This window comes from Bos mutus, chromosome 12 (genome assembly GCF_027580195.1).
Source record: "Bos mutus isolate GX-2022 chromosome 12, NWIPB_WYAK_1.1, whole genome shotgun sequence".
Lineage (NCBI taxonomy): Eukaryota > Metazoa > Chordata > Mammalia > Artiodactyla > Bovidae > Bos > Bos mutus.
In genome coordinates, this window is record NC_091628.1 from 12,116,485 (window position 1) to 12,140,211 (window position 23,727).

The following is a 23,727-nucleotide window of genomic DNA, read 5'->3' on the forward strand; positions in this document are numbered from 1 at the left end:
GGTTAGTTAGCAACTCGGACTCAATGGACGTGAATCTGAGCAAACTCCAAGAGATGATGGTGGAGGACAGAGGAACCTGACGTCCTGCAGTCCATGGGGGTCGCAAAGAGTCAGACACGACTCAGGGACTGAACAACAACAGAGCCATTCTCGGGTTGGAAATAGACTGAAACCGTCTCCGATGCCCATAAGAGGATCAGAAATGCTGTTTGAAACGTTGTATTCAAAGGTTGGGACCAGGCGACATGTCATATATTGAGCGCTCACTGCGAGCCAGTCCCTTTCCATAATTTGAAGGCAGCGCTCTAACTGGAAGGCAGACCCACTCCGGAGCCGGGTTTGTTTCCATGAAACCGTTAATCACTAAAAAGGCATTAAAAAAACAAACAAAAAAAGTACTCCCTGAAGCTGAACCCCTCTCACAGATGCTAACCCATCTGCAAGGCTTTTTAATGTCACAAAGCATAAACCATCCCTGGCGCAGCTGGTTCAAGAGCGGCTCTGGAATGCAATGATCTCCCTCGCTCTGTCGAAGTCGGTTACCGTCCAGCGCGATTCAGTTCAAGCCCCAGCGCCCGGAGGAGGGGAGGTGCCCGCGCGCAAGCCGCCGGCGTGGGGAGGGAGGCGGGCGCGGGCTGCGGGCACCGGGAGAGGGAGACGCGGGGACAGGGGGGCTGGAGGCGGCTCCGGGGACGCGCGGTCGCTGCTGCTCCCGTCGCCAGCGCATCGGCCGGCCGCGCCGGGCTTTCCCCACCGCTCCCTGCTCTCCCCGCGCGCGCGCGCGGCGGCAGCTCGGCGCCCGGTCCCGGGGGGGAGGCCGCTCGCGTCCCCGCGGCCGCCCGGCGCCCCTCACCAACCGGCGGCCGCTTTCGGTTCCGCGCCTTATAAGGCCGGCCCGGGGGGTCACGTGCGCCCCGGGCCGCCCGCCGGGAGGAGGGGGCGGTGGGGAGGAGGCGGGGCGGGGAGCGGGGAGGAAAAGGGGAGGGAGCCGGGGGCGGAGGAAGGCGCGGGAGGCGGCGGCGGCGGGGAGCGGATCGCGCGGCGCTGGACCGCGGAGGAGGAGGAGGGGGAGGTGGACGGAGGGCCCGGCGCGGGGGCGGGAGAGCTCAGCGCGGCGGAAGCCGGAGACGGCGGGAGGGCCGGTGGCTGGGAGCCGGGCGGCGGCGGCCGCGAGCACCGCGGCGAGGGAGGCGCATCCAGCGGCCCCGGCGGCGGCGGGGGGCCCGGGTCCGCACTCCGCGGGCGGCCGGCGGGCGCGGGCCGGCGCGATGGAGCCGCGGCACGTGCGCCCCTCGCCGGGCGCCCGCAGCCCGACCTGGGAGGAACCGGTGGGTACCGCGCCCGCGCCCGCCCCCTCCCGCTTCTTCTCTGTCGCGTCCCCCCCCTCCCGCCCGGGCCGGGTTCCGTTCAGGAAATGGCCCGGGATGAGGTCCCCAGCTGCTTCCCAGCCGGGGCCGCGCTTCCTCCGCCGCCCCGGCTCCTCCTCGCGCGCAGCCCGGAGCCCCTTTGTCCGGCCCGCCGAGGCTTTCCCCGAGGGGGGCCGCCGGCGACCCGCGCGGACCACGGCCCTCAGAGCACCGTTTGATTTCCGTGCTTCATCCACTTCTCAACTTTTTTTTTTTTTTTTTTTTGGACTTGATTTTAGAGCGAAGAGGGTGGGTAGGGAGGAGGAAAGGAGAAATCCAGACCGTGGGTCGACCGGCAGGGCTCGGAGGAGATCCGCGTTCCCCCCGCCCGAGACCGCGCCCTGGCCCATCACCTGGGCGCGCAGGTTCCCGGGGACCCGCGCTGGCCGGGCGCATCGCGGCTTGAAGCCCGGAACCACGCCTCCGACTCTGGCTCGCCGCTAAAGCCCCGGGCTTTTCTAGAGGGTCAGGGGGGCTTTCCAGGGGTGAAGCGGGAAGCTGACCTTGATTTCGCCTAGGTTTTTCGCCGCCCATAAAACGCGGAGGTTGGGTGATTTTAGGGACCCGAGTAGCCAGTACATGTGCCTGGTATGTGCGACGGTAACGAGTAGGAGCCCGGGGGGAGAGGGGGTATTCGCATCCGTTCTCTCAAACTCTTTCAACTTATTTCTTGCAACTCAGACAGTCAGAACCACCTCACCGCCCTCCAGTGTTTCTCCCCCTAAATTCCCGTCTCACTCAGAGCTCTGTAATCCTGTGTGGGCTGCCTTTTCCCCTGGCATCGAATTTTAGCTCTCTGCGCCCTGCCTCGATATTTGGTACTTCGTCCTGGTTGATATTCTTGAGCCTCTTTGAAAAGCCTCACCGGTGTTCTGTTTACCGTGTTCCCAGGGACTCCCGCATTATCTGCTCAGGCTGGCCCCCTGCCTGTTGAGAGCTTCTAGGTCAGGTGCCGGGTTTGGTTTTTTTTCTTTTCCAATGTGTACCCTACCGGCTCCTTTGCCCAAGTTTCTCTGCCTTCTGTTTCCCGACCTTTCGGCAGTGTCCTTCAACCCTGATCAGTCTGTATCTGCAGCTGTCTTTGCTTTCATAAAGTTGAACATGTTATTAGCTTGCCCGTCTGCTCATATTTCTTCTGTTGTGTGTATTGTGTGTATTACTGAGGATTAAAATATCCTTGAAATTCAAAATACAGTTCGGTTTTGGAGTTTAAGTCAAAGATCCCTGAGAACTAAATTTAGTGACCTGTTTTTGTAACTTCTTTACTTTTAAACTTTCCTACCTGGGAAGTCCTTTATGAACTTGCAGACCTGGAGTCAACACCAATCACAATGAAAAATACCTGGTTGTATCTATTTTACTGTAGGATGCTGATGCCACAGCTACTTTGGCAGGAAAGCTTTTATTTTTGCTTTACTTTCAGTGACAAAAATGAAAATGTTTATTTATTAGCCTTTAAAACTAGAGCCCAAACAGAAATATGTGAGTGAATTGTGACACTTTGTCCAGTCTGCAGAACTCTCCTTTAAAAAATGAGGTTTATTTTCTTTAAACGCTGCAGGCCTTTTTATTTACTCAACAGGTCTTTTATCCAGCACCTACTATGTTCCAGGACTGTTGAATGTAGCAGTTGACTGCACAGGCACAAATCCTTAAATCATCACAGAGCCTTTATTCTTAGGTAGACAAAATGTCTTGTTTCATACATTTTACTATTTTAGAGTAAAAAGAAAAGAGTTCAAAGAAGAAAATCATCAGAGATCTCGTGTATGTGGCATAAAGTGATCCTGTGGACAAAGTGATTTTATTTGAAACCCTGTGGCTGTCCATGTCTGACATGAAGTCTAAGAACTAATAAAGGGGACTCTCATTTAACTTCTTAAAAAAGATAAGTTATCCAAATTACTGAAAAGTGTGGACAAGAAAAATGACAGGGGAAATAATGCATGTAAATGTCAGTTATTTCAGACGTGGGGCGCTAACTGGGGAAATGTCAGCTTAATCTATGTTGAAGGACAGATTTCCCTACAAAAACTTTTTTCAGATCAGTGATCCCTTACGAATCTAATCAAAGCTATGTACTGTCTTCCTCCCCAAGATGTAGCCATGCAACATACATATAAAAATTTAATAAAATTTCAAGGGAATCAGAGTTCCCATAGCCCATTCTGTTGACCTTCAAAGACCTTGGGTTAAAAGATCTGCTTTGACCTGGATTCCATTTTGCTGTCATTTAAAATCTCTTTTTTTCCTGAATTCCAATACAGGCTACTTTAATACTTCTTTACCATAAAAGTATACTCAGTTACATTTATGAAAAAGGAATATTCAGGAACGAACAGGCAATATTCCCAGCACACAGATCATGCTGCATTGTTTCTTACTGTAAATAACGGCATATGTGTAAGGATATAGTTTCTCTGGTCTTTTTTGCCATGTCCCAAAACATGATATGATTCCACATGGAACCATTCAGACAGAAGAGTTAACATAATGTCGGGAATAGATGCTGAGTAATAGTAAAGAGAATAGCCCGTCTAGCTTGAAACGTACTCGTGCTTGGAGCAGCGAGGCAGCTGCTGGCCATCAGGATGGTCTTTGTACTTGGAGATGAAATGAAGTTATTTAATTAAGGGAGGGTACTTAAACAAACTGTTAACCTTATCATTACCCCATCGAGGGCACTGGGCCTGCAAGAAGATAAATGTTAGCATTCAGGTGTCTGTGTATTTCCTTTAATGCTAGCTTTAGAATGTAATCAAATCATGGAAACAGAGGCATTACCTAAATTTCCAATTAATTAAAAAATATTTCGGTGGTGGGAATAGGTGGGTTCAGGAAGATATTTAGCCAAGTAGTCCTTGTAGATAATAGCCTGTGAGAAAGTAAATAGAATTCTTGCCAGACCTTAGCAGAGTATGAGAGTATTTACAGAGTAATGCTTGAACAGTACTGGGATGCTAGAGTACCCTTTACTTATTAAAATTTATTTTTATTTCCGAATGATTGTTACCTAGTTGGCTCTGATGAAGCTATTCAGACCACTGAAAAATTAGGGAGAGAAGAGTTTCAAAGGAAAAATGGCCAACACATAAATGAGAGTTTATATTTATGTATGAAGTCTAGATGACCGAAGTTGTGTGCCTTAGGTGCAGGGATGGGCATCCGTACATGGAGTTGATATCATGATTACTGTCATTTCAAAATCCTCTTCGTTGAGATAACAAGGGAATTTTAATGAAGCTTTCAGTGTTACATTCTAAACATGGAATCAGTTCAGTTCAGTCGCCCAGTCGTGTCTGACTCTTTGCGACCCCATGAACCGCAGAACGCCAAGCCTCCCTGTCCATCACCAACTCCCAGAGTCCATCCAAACCCACGTCCATCGAGTCGGTGATGCCATCCAACCATCTCATCCTGTGTTCCCTTCTCCTCCTGCCCTCAATCTTTCCCAGCATCAGGGTCTTTTCCAATGAGTCAGCTCTTTGCATCAGGTGGCCAAAGTATTGGAGTTTCAGCTTCATCATCAGTCCTTCCAATGAATATTCAGGACTGATCTCCTTTAGGATGGACTGGTTGGATTTCCTTGAAGTCCAAGGGACTCTCAAGAGTCTTTTCCAACACCACAGTTCAAAAGCATCAATTCTTCAGCTCTCAGCTTTCTTTATAGTCCAACTCTCACATCCATACATGACCACTGGAAAAACCATAGGAATAGGTAGTGTATTATGGAAGCTGTTTTAAAGTTGGCATGAAAGCAAGTCTGTACCTGTTCAACCTGCAGTGTTCTTTGCATGGCTCCAGTTGACTAGGAACATGAGTCTTAGAACGTGTTTTTAAAGTGCCTATGTACTTAGGTTCTTCAGAATCTAATGTAGACTTCATGTTTATGACATAATATTTAACGTAAAACCATAGAGCATATGGGATTTAATCAATAAAAGCTACAAATGGATATTAAATCTCTTGTTATAAGTATGATTAATAAGAATATAATTCAAAATATCTCTATAGGTAATATTTATAAGGTTGGTATCAGAATGAGAATTGGCTGTAACTTATCTTTAGTATAATAGTTTTTTTTTTTTTTAATGGGGTGGAAAGCCCTTTTAAGTAGACACCTAAAAGTAATTTAGTGGTGGCTTCTATTTCCACTTCTTTCTGAATGCAGTGTCTATGTGGCTTATGTCCGAGCTTATAATAGTTTGTTTGTGATACATTATGTTCAAAACAAAGATTTCAAAGTAATAATAATAAGATAAATATGTAAGATGCATCTAAGAAATTATTTGAATATCTGAAAACACCAACAATTTTTGGTGAACAGTTTGGAGAACAGTTCAAGGAAATCTTATAAAGAAATAATGTAATATGCCACATATTTGAAATTTGTTTTAGTTGCTATTTTGAGCTACATTAAAATGGTTGTACATATTGAGCTCTCGACATTGCTATTATATTTTTAGGGGAAGTGAAGTGCATTGCAGGTATACAGTGTACAGACTGAATATCCTTCTGGCAATTTCTAATTTACAGATAAGACCTGAGAAGATGCCAGTGGGTCAGCTACTTGAAGTTAGGGATTATAGTTCCTCAGAAGAGATGACTGGAGAAAAGAGCATCTTTCATGAGCTACCTTTTGTGGGAAATGATGCGACATTCCTTCACTTGCTTACACAGCAGTTCACTCTAAGTATGTGCTAGGGAAAATGCAGACCAGGGATCATTTAGTTAACATTGGCGGGTGAAGACTGGCTGTACGTTCAGAGTCACAACCAAATTTTAGAACTTTTTACAAGAGTCTTTGAAGAGCAGGGGTAACTGTGAGGTTAATTTTTCATGAAGTAATGAATACCTTTACTTTGAGGTATTAATAGCCCAGCTTTTGCACGTGAAGCTATATATATATATATATACTTTTTAATATTTGTAAGTGATCAATGTTTGAATGAGAGTGAGAAGTGTATTCAGTCCTCTTAAGATCACAGAATAGGCATGGACATAAAACAATGGACCTTGCCCTTCTGTTTCACTCTCTGCCTGGATTTTGGAAAACATTGCTTATATAAAACTTTAAACCTAAATGTGAATAGAAACATGATAACGGACAAACCAACTTTTGTTGTGTGACGTGGTAATGTGAATAGAACATTAGAATAAGACACATGATTTTGACTTTGGTCCTGCTTGTGACTTTGGGCCTTGGGTTCTTTACATTAAAAGAGAAGGTCTGAACTAGGTTTATTCTTTCAAAAGGCCACTGACTTAGGTGCTCTTTGGATTTGTGAGATCACTGGATTTGTCAGTGACCAAACAGTTGGGTTAGAATAAAGGCCATTCTTTTGATTTTTTTTTTTCCTATTAAAAGAATTCCCTTCTCAGAGGTATGTTCTCTGTAGATACAGACTTGCATTTTTATGGAGGCTTAAGTGTTCTTAAAGTTTATTCTGCCCAATTACTTTCCCTTTCTAAAGAAGACAACAGAGCCCAAAGAAGTAGCCTTTATCAGTTAGTAATACCTGGCCGCAAACTCCTGTCTTTGCACATTTGAACTAACCGTCACATTTCACATTTCAATCAATTTAATCTACCTAGTGGCTAGACAGTGGTACGGGGATTGTAGATTGTTTCTGAAAATCTCTTGGAACTGTTAGTTCTTCCACAGCATCAAATTATTGACAGTAAGATTTAAACTAAAAACAAAAAAACAAAAAAAAAAAACACACACCACCCAAAGCAAAACACCCCCTCCCTTAGTCTGGAGGACCCTTAAAGGTCATGTCAACTGAAAAAAATTCGAATGAGTTTGAAGGGCGCGAACACGCTAAAGAGACTGGATGCTTTCCTGAACTGTGAAGAGACTCCATGGTGTGGCAGGGACTTTTTGCCCTACTTAAACACACAGCTTAACAGCAGCCTGGAATTCTCTGTGGATGACAAGAGAAACCTGTCACTTGAGTCTCTTCTCCCCGAAGCCCTCCCACAGCAGGCGTGCACATGGCAATGCAAGGCTGCCGTTTCCCAAGCGTCCGCTCCGCCAGCTTGCAGGGGACGAGCTGAGAGCGGTGGCTGCCGCCTGTTGATCCCATTTCCTCCCGCTCTGGTCCGGGTTAGGGAGTGGCTCTCTCCCAGGACCTTCCAGTGTTTTCGTGCTCGGGCTCCGGCGTTCGCACGGCTCCGGCGCATTGTTTTCTTCTAGGCAGCCCCCCCGGTTCGCGCTTGAGCTCAGAGCTTTCTCTTGCCCGCCGTCGTCTCGGGCTGCGTGTAACTCGCTGGTTTCTGCGCGCTCTCCACGCCCTTGCCAGTTTCCTGTTAGCCCAAGGGATCGCTCTTTCCGAACGAAAAAGTTCTCCGAACCGAGTGGAGCCTCCCGGAAAATGCTCTTCTCTTCCGTGTGCGCCGGATGGGGGTGGGGGTGGGCCAGAAACTAAAGGCCACGGTCAGGAGAGCCGACGGGACCCGGACCTCCGGGCGGAGGCGGGAGAGGTACGCTTCATCACAGAGGGGCTGGGGGATCCGGAGACCCACCAAGGGGCAGCGCCCGTCCATCGCGGGGCCGCAGGGGACTTGTACTTGCGGGGACCGTGCGGCGAGGCCCGAGTGTCTCTGCAGAGATCCTGGGTTCGGGAGGGTGGCGGGAGCACCCAGGGGAGCCGGCAGGAAGCCAGGTTCCCTTTCTGCTCCTGGGGCCGTTCTTGCCACGGTTGCCCGGGAACCGAGGGAGGGAGGAAGCATCGCCGCCGGCCGGGCCTGCGGGAATGGGGGTGCGGAGATTTCGCGCCTCGCTCGCCCTCCGCGGCCCACCCTGGGGACCCCAGACCCTCGGGGACGTGGGACATGGGACGTAGTTCCGACCAGTCCGTCGCTCCCATCACCGCTACCCGCGCCGGTGGTATTCCGGGCCGGGCGCCCTGGGGTCCCAGGCGGGCCTGGGTCCGCGCCCCCGGCGCCCCGCCGCGGGCGCTGCTCTTGCCGGAGCCGGGCGCGGGGTCCCGGAGGCTCTCGACCGGGCGCGGGGTCCAGGGGGCTCCCGGGCGACCCCTCCCCGGCGCGGGCGGCTGGGGGGGGTGAAGATGGCGGCGGCGGCGCGGGGCTCCGGGCCCCGTTCGAGCAGAGCGCCCCTGACCGCCGCCCCCGCCGGGCGGGGCTGTGTTCCCGCAGGAGTCGGACAGGATGGCCGGGGCCGGCAGCCAACACCACCACCCGGGCGCGGCGGGAGGAGCGGCAGGCGCTGCGGTCACCCCCGCCACTGTCCCGGCGGGGCCCGGAGACGACTCGTCAGACAGCGAAGCGGAGCAGGAGGGACCCCAGAAGCTGATCCGCAAAGTGTCCACCTCGGGGCAGATCCGCACCAAGGTAAGGCGGGCCGAGAGCAACGGGAAGACGGGAGGAGGCAGCTGGGGAAGGGGACCGAGGGCGCCCGGGCGCGGGGAGCGCGCCGGCGGATCCCCGGAGCGTGAGGAGGTGAGGGCGGGGCCTGGGCCGGGGGGCGGGGCCTGGGCCCGGGAGCGTGGGGAGCCGATGTGAGGGTGGGGCCTGGGTCTGGGGGCGGGGCCTGAGCCGGGGAGCGTGGGGAGCAGAGGTGAGGGCGGGGCCTGAGCCCCGGAGCGGGGCCTGGGCCTGGGAGGGTGGGGAGCAGAGGTGAGAGTTGGGGCGGGGTCCGAGAACGGGGCCTGGGCTCGGGGGCGGGGAGCAGAGGTGAGAGCCGGGCCCAAGCCCGGGGGCGGGGCCTGAGCTCGGGGCGGGGCCTGAACCCGGGGGCGGGGAGCGCGCCGACGGATCTTGGGAGCGTGGGGCTCAGAGGTGAGGGCAGAGCCTGGGCCGGGACCCACTGGAGCTGTTCCCGGTCCCGACGCTGGGGCCTTCAGGGTGGGCTCCCGGGGAGCCAGGGTGGAGACGGGGAACCAAGCAGCGTGGGAAAATGCCGAAACGCTGTTTAGAGTTACCACTCAGGGATCCAAAAAGGAGTGTTTTATTATTTTTGGTCCTACCTGCCGAGCAGTGGTTGCTGACACTTTGCACAGGGAGAGAAGTGCAGGCAGGCCAGCCAGAGCTGCTGTGACCTTCGCCACCTTCTCTTCCCGAGGGCAGCAGCCTGTCGCTCCCTGACCCTCCCAGAGGGGTAGGATGGGGAGGTGACCCCTGCCTGCCCCTTTGCTGTGCTTTGGTAAATGATGCTCGCACTCTGCGCAGCACAAACCACAAACCTCGAGTCCCAGGTTTCCACTAAGTGCTGTATTCAGATCTTATCAACGCACGCATGGTTATTTTTAATACTGAAAAGTAACTGTTTTGTCGTATATGGAGATATGCAAGCTGTGTTATTCTTTCTGTAACAAGTGTTACTGACCTGTGAGGGCTCAAGTTGAGCGTTTTAATTTGATTTTATATAATATATATATTTCAAGTGCTGGCAACTTAAACATTACTTATATATTCTAAATTTGGGTCATATTTTAGAAATTATGACGTTGAGAGTCTGTTATCACTGGGCGACTTTAACGAGGAATTAGAAAAGGGAACCAATAAAATCGTTAGATTTGTGTGGTCTTTAAAAATAAATGTGCAGAAGTTAATTCATTCTATACCTATTTTTACGAGAACTTGTTTTCTAAGGTTAATGGAGCCACATATGAAAATAGAACTTTTATTATATGCCTGTGGATTCATGTTTGCACTTGCCTGGCTCCTTACTTTCTAAAATAAATATGTGTAAGCACACACACAACTGTTAACAAGCTTCACTGAGTGAAGAGTCAAAGACTGCTTCATTTTTAAGTGCAGGTCTTGTAACTGCTTTTAATAGTGACATTTCTAATTTAATAAACTTTGTGATAAATTAAGGGTATGGCATTTAATGTATTTTTATAAGATTAAGGCTAAATAAAATAGGGTCTTTCCTAACAGAGAGTGCCTTTAACATTTGAAATCTTAATTTAAAAAGTTCACAAAACGGTGTTGATAATCAGCAAAATGACAGGTAAAGTGGTGTTTTTACATATTCACCTGAAAAGGCTAAAATTCCATGTATGCTTACGTCAAAATTGACCAGTAAATTTATACTGTTTGGAAGAAAATTTAGAGAGATCTCTAATTTGAACTGAGTGAAATAAAAAACAAATTTGTTGGGAGTACCACTAAAATTTGAAAGATACTTGAACTGATGTTGATAGCTACAGTTATACTGTTTAAATTTGATATTTTCTGTGGTTTGGGGAAAAGCATATATATCAAGACTGAGAGTCAATTCAAGAAGCATATTTATTGTTGGTTTCCCATTTAACTTTTTAACAAAAATATTTAACACTGATGTTTTGGCATAATTAGGAATAATTAATGATCATTAAATGAAATGTTCCTATGTACTGAATTTCAGAAGTTGTGTTTTTTGTACTCGCTTAATGCAAGTGCATACAGGTTCATCATCATTATCATACATGGACACAAGCGATCAGGGCCTAAATTGGCTGAAACTGCTGATCCTTGGCCTCCTTACCCGCCCCATCCCCCAGTCCAGACTGTTCATATCTGCCACAAATTTCAGCAGTTACATCTCTGATTCTCAGGGATGAAGGCAGAGCAGTGGGGGGAAGGAGCACCGCTAAATTCAACTGTTGGTTTCCAGTCTTCAGTTATGATCCAGATAAAAGTTGAGGGAAAAGATCTTTAGCAAAGGACGGATACGCCATTGATCCCTTGCACAGGTTTGTGAGATGGGAGAGCCTGGAGGAGGAGGCCCTGGGACTAGCCCACAGCTTGGTCATTTTTTAGACAGTAGGAGCTCGTACATCCTGAAGATAAACCAAGGGATCACTAGGTCTGACACGTTGTGGTTACTAATAGCGTCTTCAATTATGGTGTATAGCAGTCTGGAATGGTATATGTGGCACACGAACACATAATTTGCGTGCCTATATCCACTTGCTTACGTATGTTTGTGTATGTTAATATATGCTGTCTCTTTGGAAAGCACTTGTGCACATACAGAGAGGGCCTACAGCAGAGTGAGTTGAAAAGATGAGTTGAACATTATTTCTTGAATGATTACGTGTATACATTACGTGTGTTCATGTAATGCTTCATATATATGGGTATTACCATTAAAACACACTACTTCTTTTAGTTTCCTTTAAGATCCTTAGGCTCATAAAGCCGATTGGTGTTTAGCTTTGGAGTGAAAAATAACCACTAATTTAAGTCATTACCTTATTTTAAGTGTTTTTTTTTGTGGTAAATGTTGGTTAATGTTTTAAATAATTTGAGTGTTAGTGAAGAACCTTAATTGTGGCATTTGGAAAGTGTCCAGACTTTTCTTAATTGAAAAAATAAGGTGTGCATATAGTAAGACATTCAGACAGTGTGAGAGGATATTTGGTGAGGGAACGGTATCCAGTGAAAAGTCATCTCCCTCCCACACTAGACTTCATAGTCTCTGTTTCAAAGGCAATTGTTGACAGTTCCTTTGTTGTGTGTTTCTAGACAATTTCTATGTACATAAAAGAATATATATATGTATACATAGATGGGCTTCCCTGGTGTCTCAGATGGTAAAGAATCCACCTGCAATGCAGGAGACTTGGGTTTGATCCCTGAGTTGGAAACATCCCTTGGAGAAGGGAATGGCAACCCATTCCAGTATTCTTGTCTGGAGAATCCTATGGACAGAGGAGCCTGGCAGGCCACAGTCCACGGGGTCACAAAGAGTCAGACAGGACTGAGCAACTAACACACACACACACGTGTGTGTGTGTATATATATATATATATATATATACCATACTTAAATACACTTAAATATGTAGTATTTTGCAAATACTGATGAGAACATTCTGTACACGTTCTGCATCTTGTTTGTTTGGGGATATAATATGGAGATCATTTCTCTAATGTTTGTCTACAGATACTTTGTTCTTTCTGATGATGGCAAAGTATTCCTTTATATCAGATTGAGCTCAGTGAAACTGCACTGTCATTAGGTCAAAATGGTAGAGAGTAAGGCTGGGAGGTGGGGAAAACGGGGAGAAGTACGTGCTTTCAACTCTAAGAGGAATATCTTCTGGGCATTTAATGTACAGCATTGTGACTATGGTTACTAAAATTGTATCCTGTATTTGAAATTTGCTAAGAGAATAGCAAGATATTCTCACCACACACACAGGTACACACATGGTAGCTGTGAGGTAATGGATATATTAATTAACTTAATTGTGGTGATCGTTCCACAATATATATGTCTATCAAATAATCATCACATTAAGTACTTTAAGTATTTATACAATTTTACTTGTCAATTAGACCTCAATAAAGCTGGAAAAAAATGATCCCATATGGGAAATCTCATATGGTTTAATCTAGCGTGTTATGTCTTCACTTAATTAACCAGCTCTCTATGAAAGGAAATATGGGCTATTTTAAGACAGCACCAATCTCAGCTTTTTTGCAGTGGATACTATACACTTTTTAGGTAAGGAATAAATAGACTGGCATGCTTTTTGAATTAGTATGGTCTAATAAAATCCACATGTACGTTTTAGTATCCTCCTCAATCCCATACTGTGTACTCTGTTCCTGTTTTCATTTCCCATTTTTTCCTTCTGTTTCTTTGTCCTTGCTATCTCTCTCCTACTTTTCTCATTCTCTGTTTTTTCACCTTTTTTCTTTCTATGGTGTCTCAGATGGTAAAGAATCTGCCTGCAGTGCAGGAGACCTGGGTTCAATCCCTGGGTCGGGAAGATACCGTGAAGAAGGGAATGGCTACCCACTCCATTATTCTTGCCTGGAGAATCCCATGGACAGAGGAGCCTGGTGGGCTACAGTCCGTGGGGTTGCAAAGAGTTGGACACCTCTGAGTGGCTAACACATACACACAGTGATTCTCAAACTATCAGCTAAGTAGAATTTCAGGTAGGCTCATCTAGCTACCCAGGTGCTAAACACTAGATAATTTTATGGCTGCCTCAATCTCCTCAAAGGAAATAAGTCACTTGCATACAGAAGTTTAAGTACTACTGATTGGGGAAACTAAAGGGAGCTGCAACTCATCAGATCTCTTCCTTTCTCTTTACCTAGGACTATTATCCCTAAATTCTTCATCTTGCCTCAAGGAGAATTCTGCATTTAGATTGATTCTGCATTTAGATGTACTGTTGTAGAGAATTTCACAGGTGTTTACTGGGCCTGAGGCGTTCTGGAACAGCACTAATACAAACTCAGAACAGCTTAATTATGAACATGAGTGTGAAGGTCGCTTGGTTTGCTTTTTGTTGGCCCATCAATACTGTAGTCTTTCATCTTGCAGTGAATGGCTAGAGGAACCTTGGTCAGGATTATAGACTAGAATTGTTCAACTGTCATAAGCCAAATGGTAAAAACAGATAGGAACCAACTCAAAGACTTTTTGACTCATCTTGGCTAAGGTCATGAAGCTTCATGTGTCAAAAATGCTTCCTAATTTGCTTTATTATGCTCCCACTTATTTTTTCCACATTTATGTCTTACAGTTAATTTTAATGTCCATAAATGAGTTTCTAAATTTAGCTAAAACACACCTAAGCACTGAAAAGATATTCAGAACTTTGCAACACGATACCTGTATTAGGGCATCTCTTTCTGCCCATTAAAAGAATAACCACCACATTCTTCAGTTAAAACCTGGTTTTACTTTAACTTGAAGGATGTATAAATAAACTCGTGTCTTTATGGTAAGGCATGATCAATATGGAAATATTGATTTGTATTTTTCACTGCTTTATGAGATGCAATTTGTGCAATTAAACATTATCTTTCACCATAAACCTTCTGTAGAGTAGATTAGGGAGGACTTGCTTAGTGTTTTGCAAATTGTAGATGGCAGCCGGTTAGTAGGTTCTGCTGGTTCATATCCAGTATTTGAAACAGAAACAGAATAAATTAGAAAATACTATTTAAGTATTTTCTACATGGAAACATTGTTTCCATGTAGTTCTACATGGAAACATTGAATTGGGTGATGATCCAAATAGTATGGGAAACAGAAACAAGGCCAGCAGATTGGTAATAAATAAAGTAATATTAACAAGTTTATTGTTCAGAAACTCACTATGATGTGAAAGGCAAGTAGGAATATTTACATTTTGATAGGTGATAAGCAGGAAGATATCTTGAATTATAAGAGTAATTAACATTCGTCTAGGCAGAAGTCAATGGCACCCCACTCCAGTACTCTTGCCTGGAAAATCCCATGGACGGAGGAGCCTGGTAGGCTGCAGTCCATGGGGTCGCTAAGAGTCGGACACGACTGAGCGTCTTCACTTTCACTTTTCACTTTCATGCATTGGAGAAGGAAATGGCAACCCACTCCAGAGTTCTTGCCTGGAGAATCCCAGGGATGGGGGAGCCTGGTGGGCTGCCATCTATGGGGTCGCAGAATCCAACACGACTGAAGTGACTTAGCAGCAGCAGCAGGCAGAAGTCAGCTAACTTTTTCTATAAAGGGTCAGGTAGTAAATATTCAAAGCTTTGTGGGCCATAGACTGTCAGAATTACTCAACTCTACTGCTGTAGTGCAAAAGCATCTATAAGCAGTACTTGAATATACCTATAAGTGGCTGTCATGTGATATATGTCTCTCTATGTGTTGTTGCTCAGTCACTAAATTGTGTCCAACTCTTTGCACACCGTGGCTTGCAGCACGCCACATTCCGTGGTCCTCCACCATCTTCTGTAGTTTGCTCAGTTTCATGCCCGTTGAGTAGGTGATGCTATCTAACCATCTCTTCCAATAAAAGTTTAAGGATGTTAACATTTGAGTTCATAACATTTTCACGTGTTAACAAATATTTTTTCATTTGAGTTCATAACATTTTCATGTGTTAACAAAATATATATATATATATATTTTTTTTTAAAGCCATTTAAACATGTAAAAACCTTCTTAACTTGTGGGCTGTGTACAATCAGGTGCTAGAAGTATACGGCCCATGGATCTTCTTGTGGGCTTTAGTTTCTGATTACTTTTCTAGGTAATGGAAAATGGTTTGCATAGCATTGCAAAGTTAAGGTGCTGCGAAATGCAATCAGTGTTGAAGGGACCAAATAAAGCTAGATCTCAATCCATTTAAAAATCTCATCTTTGTAGAACATTTTATTTTTAGCTTGGTTTGCGTCTTTGCTTCCATTTTAATGTGAACTAAATATAGATTGGAAACTCTGAGTCTTGGTACAGTAATATATGGTATAACAACTTTCTTTCCATTTTGATTACAAGTTAAACATGATATCCCATTATTAAAGATGAGACTTAATAAATAATTTATTCAACCTTCACATACAACTTAAGATGCATTATTTGAAGGTATCTAAATTTAGAAAGCTTTCACTTTAAGGCTGCATGTTTGCTGTTGTGGTGGGAGTGATGAAAGGTTATATGAAACTTTTATTGTAGATGACTCGGGGCTCCTTTCTGTTTCCAGGGTACAGGGTTTCACTCATATTGGATTTGTTAGGCTTTACTTGCTCAGGAAATATGTTTATAGGCAAAGGTTTTAATTAAAGAGAGTTTGGTTTATGTCTAAAAATAGACCCTTGAAAAAGACCCGTAACATGTTACTCCATTATGTTTTCCCTTGACGAATTAATTTGATTTTGTTGGGTATGGAGTGGTTTTTTTCTGTAACTATTTAGTTATTTGAAACCCATTTGTATTTTTGATTTGGTTAAGTGGCTTAAAAGGTCAATATCCATTGTTGATAATAACCCTAATTTAAGATGCAGTATACATTGTTTCTATTTTATCAATAGATTGTCACTTATTTTTTTCAAAGTAACATAAATGACAATATTCCCCCCTCCCCGCTTTTTATTAGAAGGATATTTGGAAGACTTGTTAGCCTCTTGGGGTTTATTTATTTATTTATTTATATTGGAATATAAAAAAATGCAGCAAAATGAATCAGTTATACATATACATAGATCCACTCTTTTTACGATTCTTTTCCATGTAGATCACTGAGAGTACTGAGTAGAGTTTCCTGTGCTGTGTGGTAGGCCCTTATTAGTTACCTAAGCCTTTTGTTTCATTCCAAGGAAGTATGATTAACTTTATCATGTGTGGAGCAGGCATCTCTAACCTTCTCACTGTGCAGGTTGAATACCAGGACTTTGTCCAAACACCAGATTGTGATTTAATGTTTGTTGTTCAGTTACAAAGTCGTGTCTAGCTCTTAAGCTTGGGACATTCATGTCAGAAATGTAAAGATCCCTTTCTCCTTAGTGTTTGTTTATAGAGCAGTTTTATAATATATACATGATCTCATCAAACAGTTGTGTAAAACTATCTGAATTTTACAAATGAAAAAAAACTGAGAGCAGCAGGTTGGAATATCTTCCAAGTAAATTGCAGGACTGCAACTCAAAAGCAGGACTTGGAAATAGTGGATGGCTTCCAAGTGTCTTCTTTTAAGTCCAGTAAGCTTCTTGGATTTGAAACTTGACTTCTATAGTATACAAGTATGGGTGTATTGGATTGGCCAAGAAGTTCGTTAGGGTTTTTCTGTACAGTGTTATGGAAAAACCCTAACGAACTTCTTGCCAACCCAATATGTGGGTGTCTGCTCACCTCTCCTGCTTCCCTTCCCCTGTGTTACCCTCTCCCTTCCTGCCCCGCCCTTTATTCATCTGTTTAATCTGAATGTATCTCTGACCAATGTTTTAGGTTTCCTAATGCCTTTTTGCGGAGAAGGCAATGGCACCCCACTCCAGTACTTTTGCCTAGAAAATCCCACGGACGGAGGAGCCTGGTAGGCTGCAGTCCATGGGGTCGCTAGAGTCGGACATGACTGAGCGACTTCACTTTCACTTTTCACTTTCATGCATTGGAGAAGGAAATGGCAATCTACTCCAGTGTTCTTGCCTGGAGAATCCCAGGGACGGAAAGCCTGGTGGGCTGCTGTCTATGGGTCGCACAGAATTGGACACGACTGAAGTGACTTAGCAGCAGCAGCAATGCCTTTTTGCATTCAAAACTTACGTTTTTAGTGAGATGTTGAACAGTATATGTTTGAAAAGTCACTTTCAAAATAAAATATTTCAGCTGAAATTTCTATTAATTTTAATTACCATTAGCCAAATCATGGAATCACTTTGAAAATGGCTTTAGAAGGACTCATTTATAAGAAATGCTTATAGGTATCTAACGCTTCAAATAGATTTTCAAAGAAAACTGTTAGTTTCACTTTTGTAAGATGAGATGCTGGTTTTAAAAGGTCATGATATAGTGCTAGTATGAATTATATAAAGTGCTTTTCCATTTGGCCTATTGAGGAAAATACATGAATAAAATTTATTTTTAACTAGCTAAGGAATGAACATGACATTTATAGGGTACAATTTTCTCCATATGACTCTTCCATTTAGGTAAGAAATAGTTCCAGGTCGTGTACATGAGCAGGCACACCATTTTGAGTGGGGTTATTTGTACAGAGTCATATAGTACTTTTTATAAACTCATGTAGTACTTTCAAAACTCATGTTTTTAGTGAGGCTTTATGCTAAAGACTTTGACTGTGTGGATCACAACAAACTGTGGAAAATTCTTAAAGAGATGGGAATACCCAACCACCTGACCTGCCTCCTGAGAAATCTGTATGCAGGTCAAGAAGCAATGGTTAGAACCTGATGTGGAACAAGAGACTGGTTCCAAATTGGGAAAGGAGTATGTCAAGGCTGTATATTGTCACCCTGCTTATTTAACTTATACGCAGAGTACATCATGTGAAATGCCAGGCTGGATGAAGCACAAGCTGGAATCAAGATTGCCGGTAGAAATATCAATAACCCCAGATATGCAGATGACACCACCTTTATGGCAGAAAGTGAAGAGGAACTAAAGAGCCTTTTGTTGAAGGTGAAGAAGCTGGCTTAAAACTCAACATTCAAAAAACGAAGATCATGGTATCCAGTCCCATCACTTCATGGCAAATAGATGGGGAAACAATGGAAACAGTGAGAGACTTTATTTTCTTGGGCTCCAAAATTATTGCAGATGGTGACTGCAGCCATGAAATTAAAAGATGCTTGCTCCTTGGAAGAAAAGCTATGACAAACCTAGACAGCATATTGAAAAGCAGAGGCATTACTTTGCCAACAAAGATCCATCTAGTCAAAACTGTGGTTTTTCCAGCAGTCATATATGGATGTGAGAGTTGGACTGTAAAGAAAGCTGAGCGCTGAAGAATTGATGCTTTTGAACTGTGATGTTGAAGACTCTTAAGAGTCCCTTGGACTGCAAGGACATCAAACTAGTCAATCCTAAAGGAAATCAGTCCTGAATATTCATTGGAAGGACTGATGCTGAAGCTGAAGCTCCAATACTTTGACCACCTGATGCGAACTGACTCATTAGAAAAGACCCTGATGCTGGGACAGGTTGAAGGCAGGAGGAGAAGGAGATGACAGAGGATGAGATGGTTGGATGGCGTCACTGACTCAATGGACGTGAGTTTGAGTAAACTCCAGGAGTTGGTGATGGACAGGGAGGCCTGGCGTGCTGCAGTTCTTAGGGTTGCAAAGAGTTGGAGATGACTGAGCAACTGAACTGAATATAGTACTTTAAAATCATATTATTTTATATATATAAATATATATATGAATATATACTGTCTCCGGTTTGTGGAGCACTGTGGTAAAATAAACCCCTATGAACTAGAAAGAGAACATTTTCAGCAGCAGCCATCTAAGCTGCTATCTAAGTGTGCCCCTTCTCTTTTTCACTCTTTTGTTGTCCCTCAGTTCATTCAAAAAGGGACTTCCTTAGTGGTCTAGTGGTTAAGAATCCGCCTTCCAAGGCAGGGGATGAGGGTTCTATACCTGCTCTGAGAACTAAGACCCTGCGTGCCATGGGGCAACTGAGCCTACTTGCCTCAACTAGAGAGAAGCCCGTACATAGCAACTAAGGCTGGACACAGCCAAAAGTAAATAAATAAATGTTAGAAAGTAATTTATTCCAGAGATGCATATGGTGTCCAAGCACTGTCATAGATGCCAGTGATAGAGCAGTAATCAGAACCAAGATAGACAAAGATCTCTGCCCTCGTGGAGCTCACATTTTAATCCTGGGAGAACTTAGAAACTTATAAGTATGTAAAATGCATAACATATTAGAAGGTGAGAAGTGCTAAAGAGGGGGAAAAAACACGAATGGGACTGTGGGTAGGGTAGGAAGAGGAAGGTCTTCCTGAGAAGGTGACATTGGAATGGTGACCTTGAGGGAATGAGCCTTCCTCTGGGGGGAAGGCAGCCTAGGCAGAAGGAACAGGGGTACAATGACCAAGAGACAGAAGCTACAACAAGGAGGGGGTCAGCAGGGTGGGGCTGAAGTGGGGTGGGGGGATGGCAAGAAAGCCAGACGTTAACAGTAAAGTAGTGGGGAGTCCTTTGCCTTGGGCTCATGCATCCCATAGGGTGGCATTGAAGTGAGTGAAGTGAGATCGCTCAGTCGTGGCCAACTCTTTGTGACCCTGTGGACTGTAGCCTACCAGGCTTCTCCATCCATGGGATAGGGTGGCGTTAGTGGCGAAGAATCTGCCTGTCAGTGCAGGAGATGCAAGAGATGCAGGTTCAGTCAGTCCCTAGGTCGGGAAGATCCCCTGAAGTAGGAAATGACGACTCTTTCCAGTGTTCTTGCCTGGAGAAGCCTATGGACAGAAGAGCCTGGCAGGCTACAGCCCGTGGGATCTCAGAGTCTGACACGACTGAACGTGCACACAGAGCACACATGCGCTCTGTAGTCTGGATGGGCTTCAGGGGGCTCCCCGAATTTTGTGTTCATGTGTATGCCCCTCAGAAGACTAAAACCATCGATTTGTAACAGGGAATTGTAGGACAGACAGTAAAAGATAGGTGAAAAAAAAAAAAAAAGAAACACATACTGTAATCATCCGTTATCATAGTTATTTGGAGAAATGCTAAAATTAGTGATGGATTTAATGAAATGAAAGGAAAAGCCCCATTGGACAGCAAGGTTCCTTGGGACCCTTAAGTAGTGTCGGGTTTGTGTCTCAACTCTTCCATATACTATTTTTTTAAAAAAATGTGGACCGTTTTTAAAGTCGTTAGTGAATTAGCTGCAATATTGCTTCTGTGTTATGCTTTGTTTTTTTTGGCTGCAAGGTATGTGGGGTCCTAGTTCCCCAATCGGGGGTCGAACCCGCAGCCCCTGCATTGGAAGGTGAACTCTTAACAACTGGGCCTCCACAAGAGTCCCTTCAGTGTTACTGTGGCAGAGAATGCTGTGCTCTTCAGTCTCTGGGCTTCCCCGTCTTTCCTGGCCAGCTGTGAGGCTTCGTTTTGTGTGCAGAAAGGTGGGGCTGTGTCACGGAGTTTCAGCTGGTGGAACATGAGTGGGAGTGATGCTTGTCACTGTGGCCTCTAAAGCAGTCTGTGGGCCTCTCCTTGCGTTGTTCCTTGCAGATGTAGATTATGCAGTGGAAAGAGCTTGGATCCCTGACTCAGAGAGCAGAGCCTCTGTTCCTGCCCCCAAGCTTACATTGGATTGTGACTCAGAAGGGCTGTGGACCTTTACTGTGTTGAGCCCCTAAGATCTAGGTATTATCCGCTGCAGCAGTTAGCATACCATGACCGACACACTTTATCTCTCTGAACTTTGGATTTCTCATCTGCCAAATGGGGCTAGTGCTTCCTACCTCTCAGGGTTATGATGAGGATTAAGGAAATACACAGGATGCTTTTGTATCCCTGACTAGTATAATTATTTTTAAAAACTGGTATAAAATCCTCATACCGCAGTTATTCCTGATACATGTGCTTTTAAATATTTTAAGCAGCTTCTTACTCAGTAGGCTATATAGACCATGGTCCTTTGTTGGCTCTTTAAAAGGCTTGATAAAAGTATTATATTTTTACAGACCATTATTTTGTAATATCCAGAACTATCTTTGCCACCACAAAGGGCCCTTTGGATATCTGAAAACTCATACTGCAGGAGCCATGTAGATGGGCTCACTGCATGACATTCATGAGGACTAACCTTGCTTCTAGAGTAAGATATGTTACAAATGTCATAGGGAAAATATACTTTATTAAAAACAAGTGACCTCTCGCAGCTGGTAGTGGAGATACATGGCCAGGTAGGCTTTTAGGTGCATCCACAGCCCGATCTGCTTTATCCTGAACCAATTTCTCTACACGTTCCCCGTCGTCCCCTTTCTCAACTCCTCCTCTGTCCCCATAATCTGACTTTTGCCCAAACCACTTCGTGAAAACCTCTTTTGCAAAGGTGATCTAATTGCTAACCTCCAGCAGTCTCTTTACTTTTCACTCAACTGTATTTCTTGCAATTTTGACACTGTTGACCATTTTTTCCCCCTCACATCTTCCCCATTTGCTTTCAAGGTTTAATTCCTGTTCTCTTTCTTACTAGCTTTTGACTGCCTCTCGATCTCTGTCCCTGTGTGCGTTTTCCCAGGATTCTAACTCTCTTTGCCCTTCCTTTGTTGATCTCTTCTATTAGGTTGGGCTTTGGCGTCCAGGCCTGTCTCGCTCCAGCCTGTGCTTTGCTGTGCGATCTGGACCACAGTTCCTTTGCCTACTAGACACTTTCTGTGGTGGGTCCTGTAACCATCTCAGCCTCAGTATTTTCGTAAATAGATTAAATAGTTTCTCCCCACTCCCTGGGCAAATTTAGCTTCATTGTTTTTATAGGAAGAATTTGCTTTGTAGTTAACTGATTTATTATTATTTTTTTGTCTTGCTGATCATCTTCATTAATTCATTTGCTTTTAGCGGATATGCATTCAGTGCCTCCTTTGGCTAGGGTGAGTGTTCGGGCCTAGGAAACACTAGTGTATAAAGCAGACACAGCCCCTTTCCTCATGGAGCCCAGTTAGCAGTCACTATGTTTGGTCAATTGTGTATTTGCATAGGTTATTTCACTTAATCCCCATAATAAAACTAAGTAGGTAGATACCAATATTATCCCCATTTTAGAAACAAGGAAACCAAGGATTATATAAGTAATTTACACAAGATCACTCAAGCCTTCAAGCGACCTGTTTCATGCCTGATTTAACTATTACAATATTTATATAGAGCCTTCACTAAGTCGTGTCCAACTCTTGCGATCCAGTGAACCATACTGGGCTTCTCTATCAGTGGGATTTCCCAGGCAAGAACACTGGAGTGGGTTGCCGTTTCCTTCTCCAGGGGATCTTCCTGACCCAGGGATCAAACTGGGGTCTTCTGCATTGCAGGTGGATTCTTAGGTGGATTCTTTACTGACTGAGCCACCAGGGAAGCCCATTATGATACATACTACTGTCTTTTTCTCTCCTGCTTGTATCTGTCAGGAGTTCTTTCGTTCCTTCCCACTTCTGTTGCTGTTTTTTCCTAACCTTCACTTAACCTTTAGGATTTGGCATTTGGATTTTTTGTCATGGATTTCCTATCTGGTCCATTCTCTACTACTCCTCTGCCAAAGCTATAGTCATAAAAGAGAAGTTTGATTATAATAAAATTTTGTATAAGCTCTTACTTACCTAGTACCCATTAATGGTAAATTTCTTATGGCTTAGTAGGTCTTTCTCAATTTAGTGGTAAACCACCTTTCTAGTCATTTATTCAGTATTTATCGAGTACTGTTGTAGTTGCCAGAATGGCAAAATAGCATAAAAAACCCTGCTTGCTAGAGCTTCTAGTCTATTGAGGGAGAAGTTAATAAACATATAAGTAAATACATATCAGATGTTCATAAGCACTGCTGCTAAGTCACTTCAGTCATGTCCGACTCTGTGTGACCCCATAGATGGCAGCCCACCAGGCTCCCCCGTCCCTGGGATTCTCCAGGCAAGAACACCGGATTGGGTTTCGATTTCCTTCTCCAGTGCATGAAAGTGAAAAGTGAAAGTGAAGTTGTTCAGCTGTGTCCGATTCTTAGCAACCCCGTGGATTGCAGCCCACCACGCTCCTCCGTCCATGGGATTTTCCAGGCAAGAGTACTGGAGTGGGGTGCCATTGCCTTCTCCGTCATAAGCACAATGAAGGGAAATAAAATAGGATAAAGGGAGAGGAAGTAGTTAGAGCAGTGTGTGTGTGTGTGTACATGCATGTGTGTGAGTGTAAAGTGTTTTGGGTGAATTGGTCCAGGAAGGACTCTCCTGGGTGTGGTACTATTTGAACAGAGATCTGAATGAACTGGCATGAGCCATGCAGATATCTGGTGTCAGGGCGTGCCAGGCAGAGTCAACACTGAGGTCTCCAGTCTGCCTCTGCACCCTGGGGGCAGTCAGGCCAGACCCTTTTCTGTTCCCAGAGTAAGGCAGGTGCGGTC

General features: G+C 44.8%; 1 protein-coding gene across 1 annotated transcript in view; it reads left to right on the plus strand.

Moving 5' to 3' along the window:
* Positions 1 to 1,094: 1,094 nt before the first annotated feature.
* Positions 1,095 to 23,727, plus strand: part of DGKH (diacylglycerol kinase eta) — a 220,788-nt gene continuing 198,155 nt past the window's right edge. Inside the window, 2 exon segments of the mRNA XM_070380246.1 lie at positions 1,095 to 1,328; positions 8,568 to 8,762. Of these exon segments, the coding sequence (XP_070236347.1) occupies positions 1,269 to 1,328; positions 8,568 to 8,762 (255 nt within the window). The 5' untranslated portion in view covers positions 1,095 to 1,268.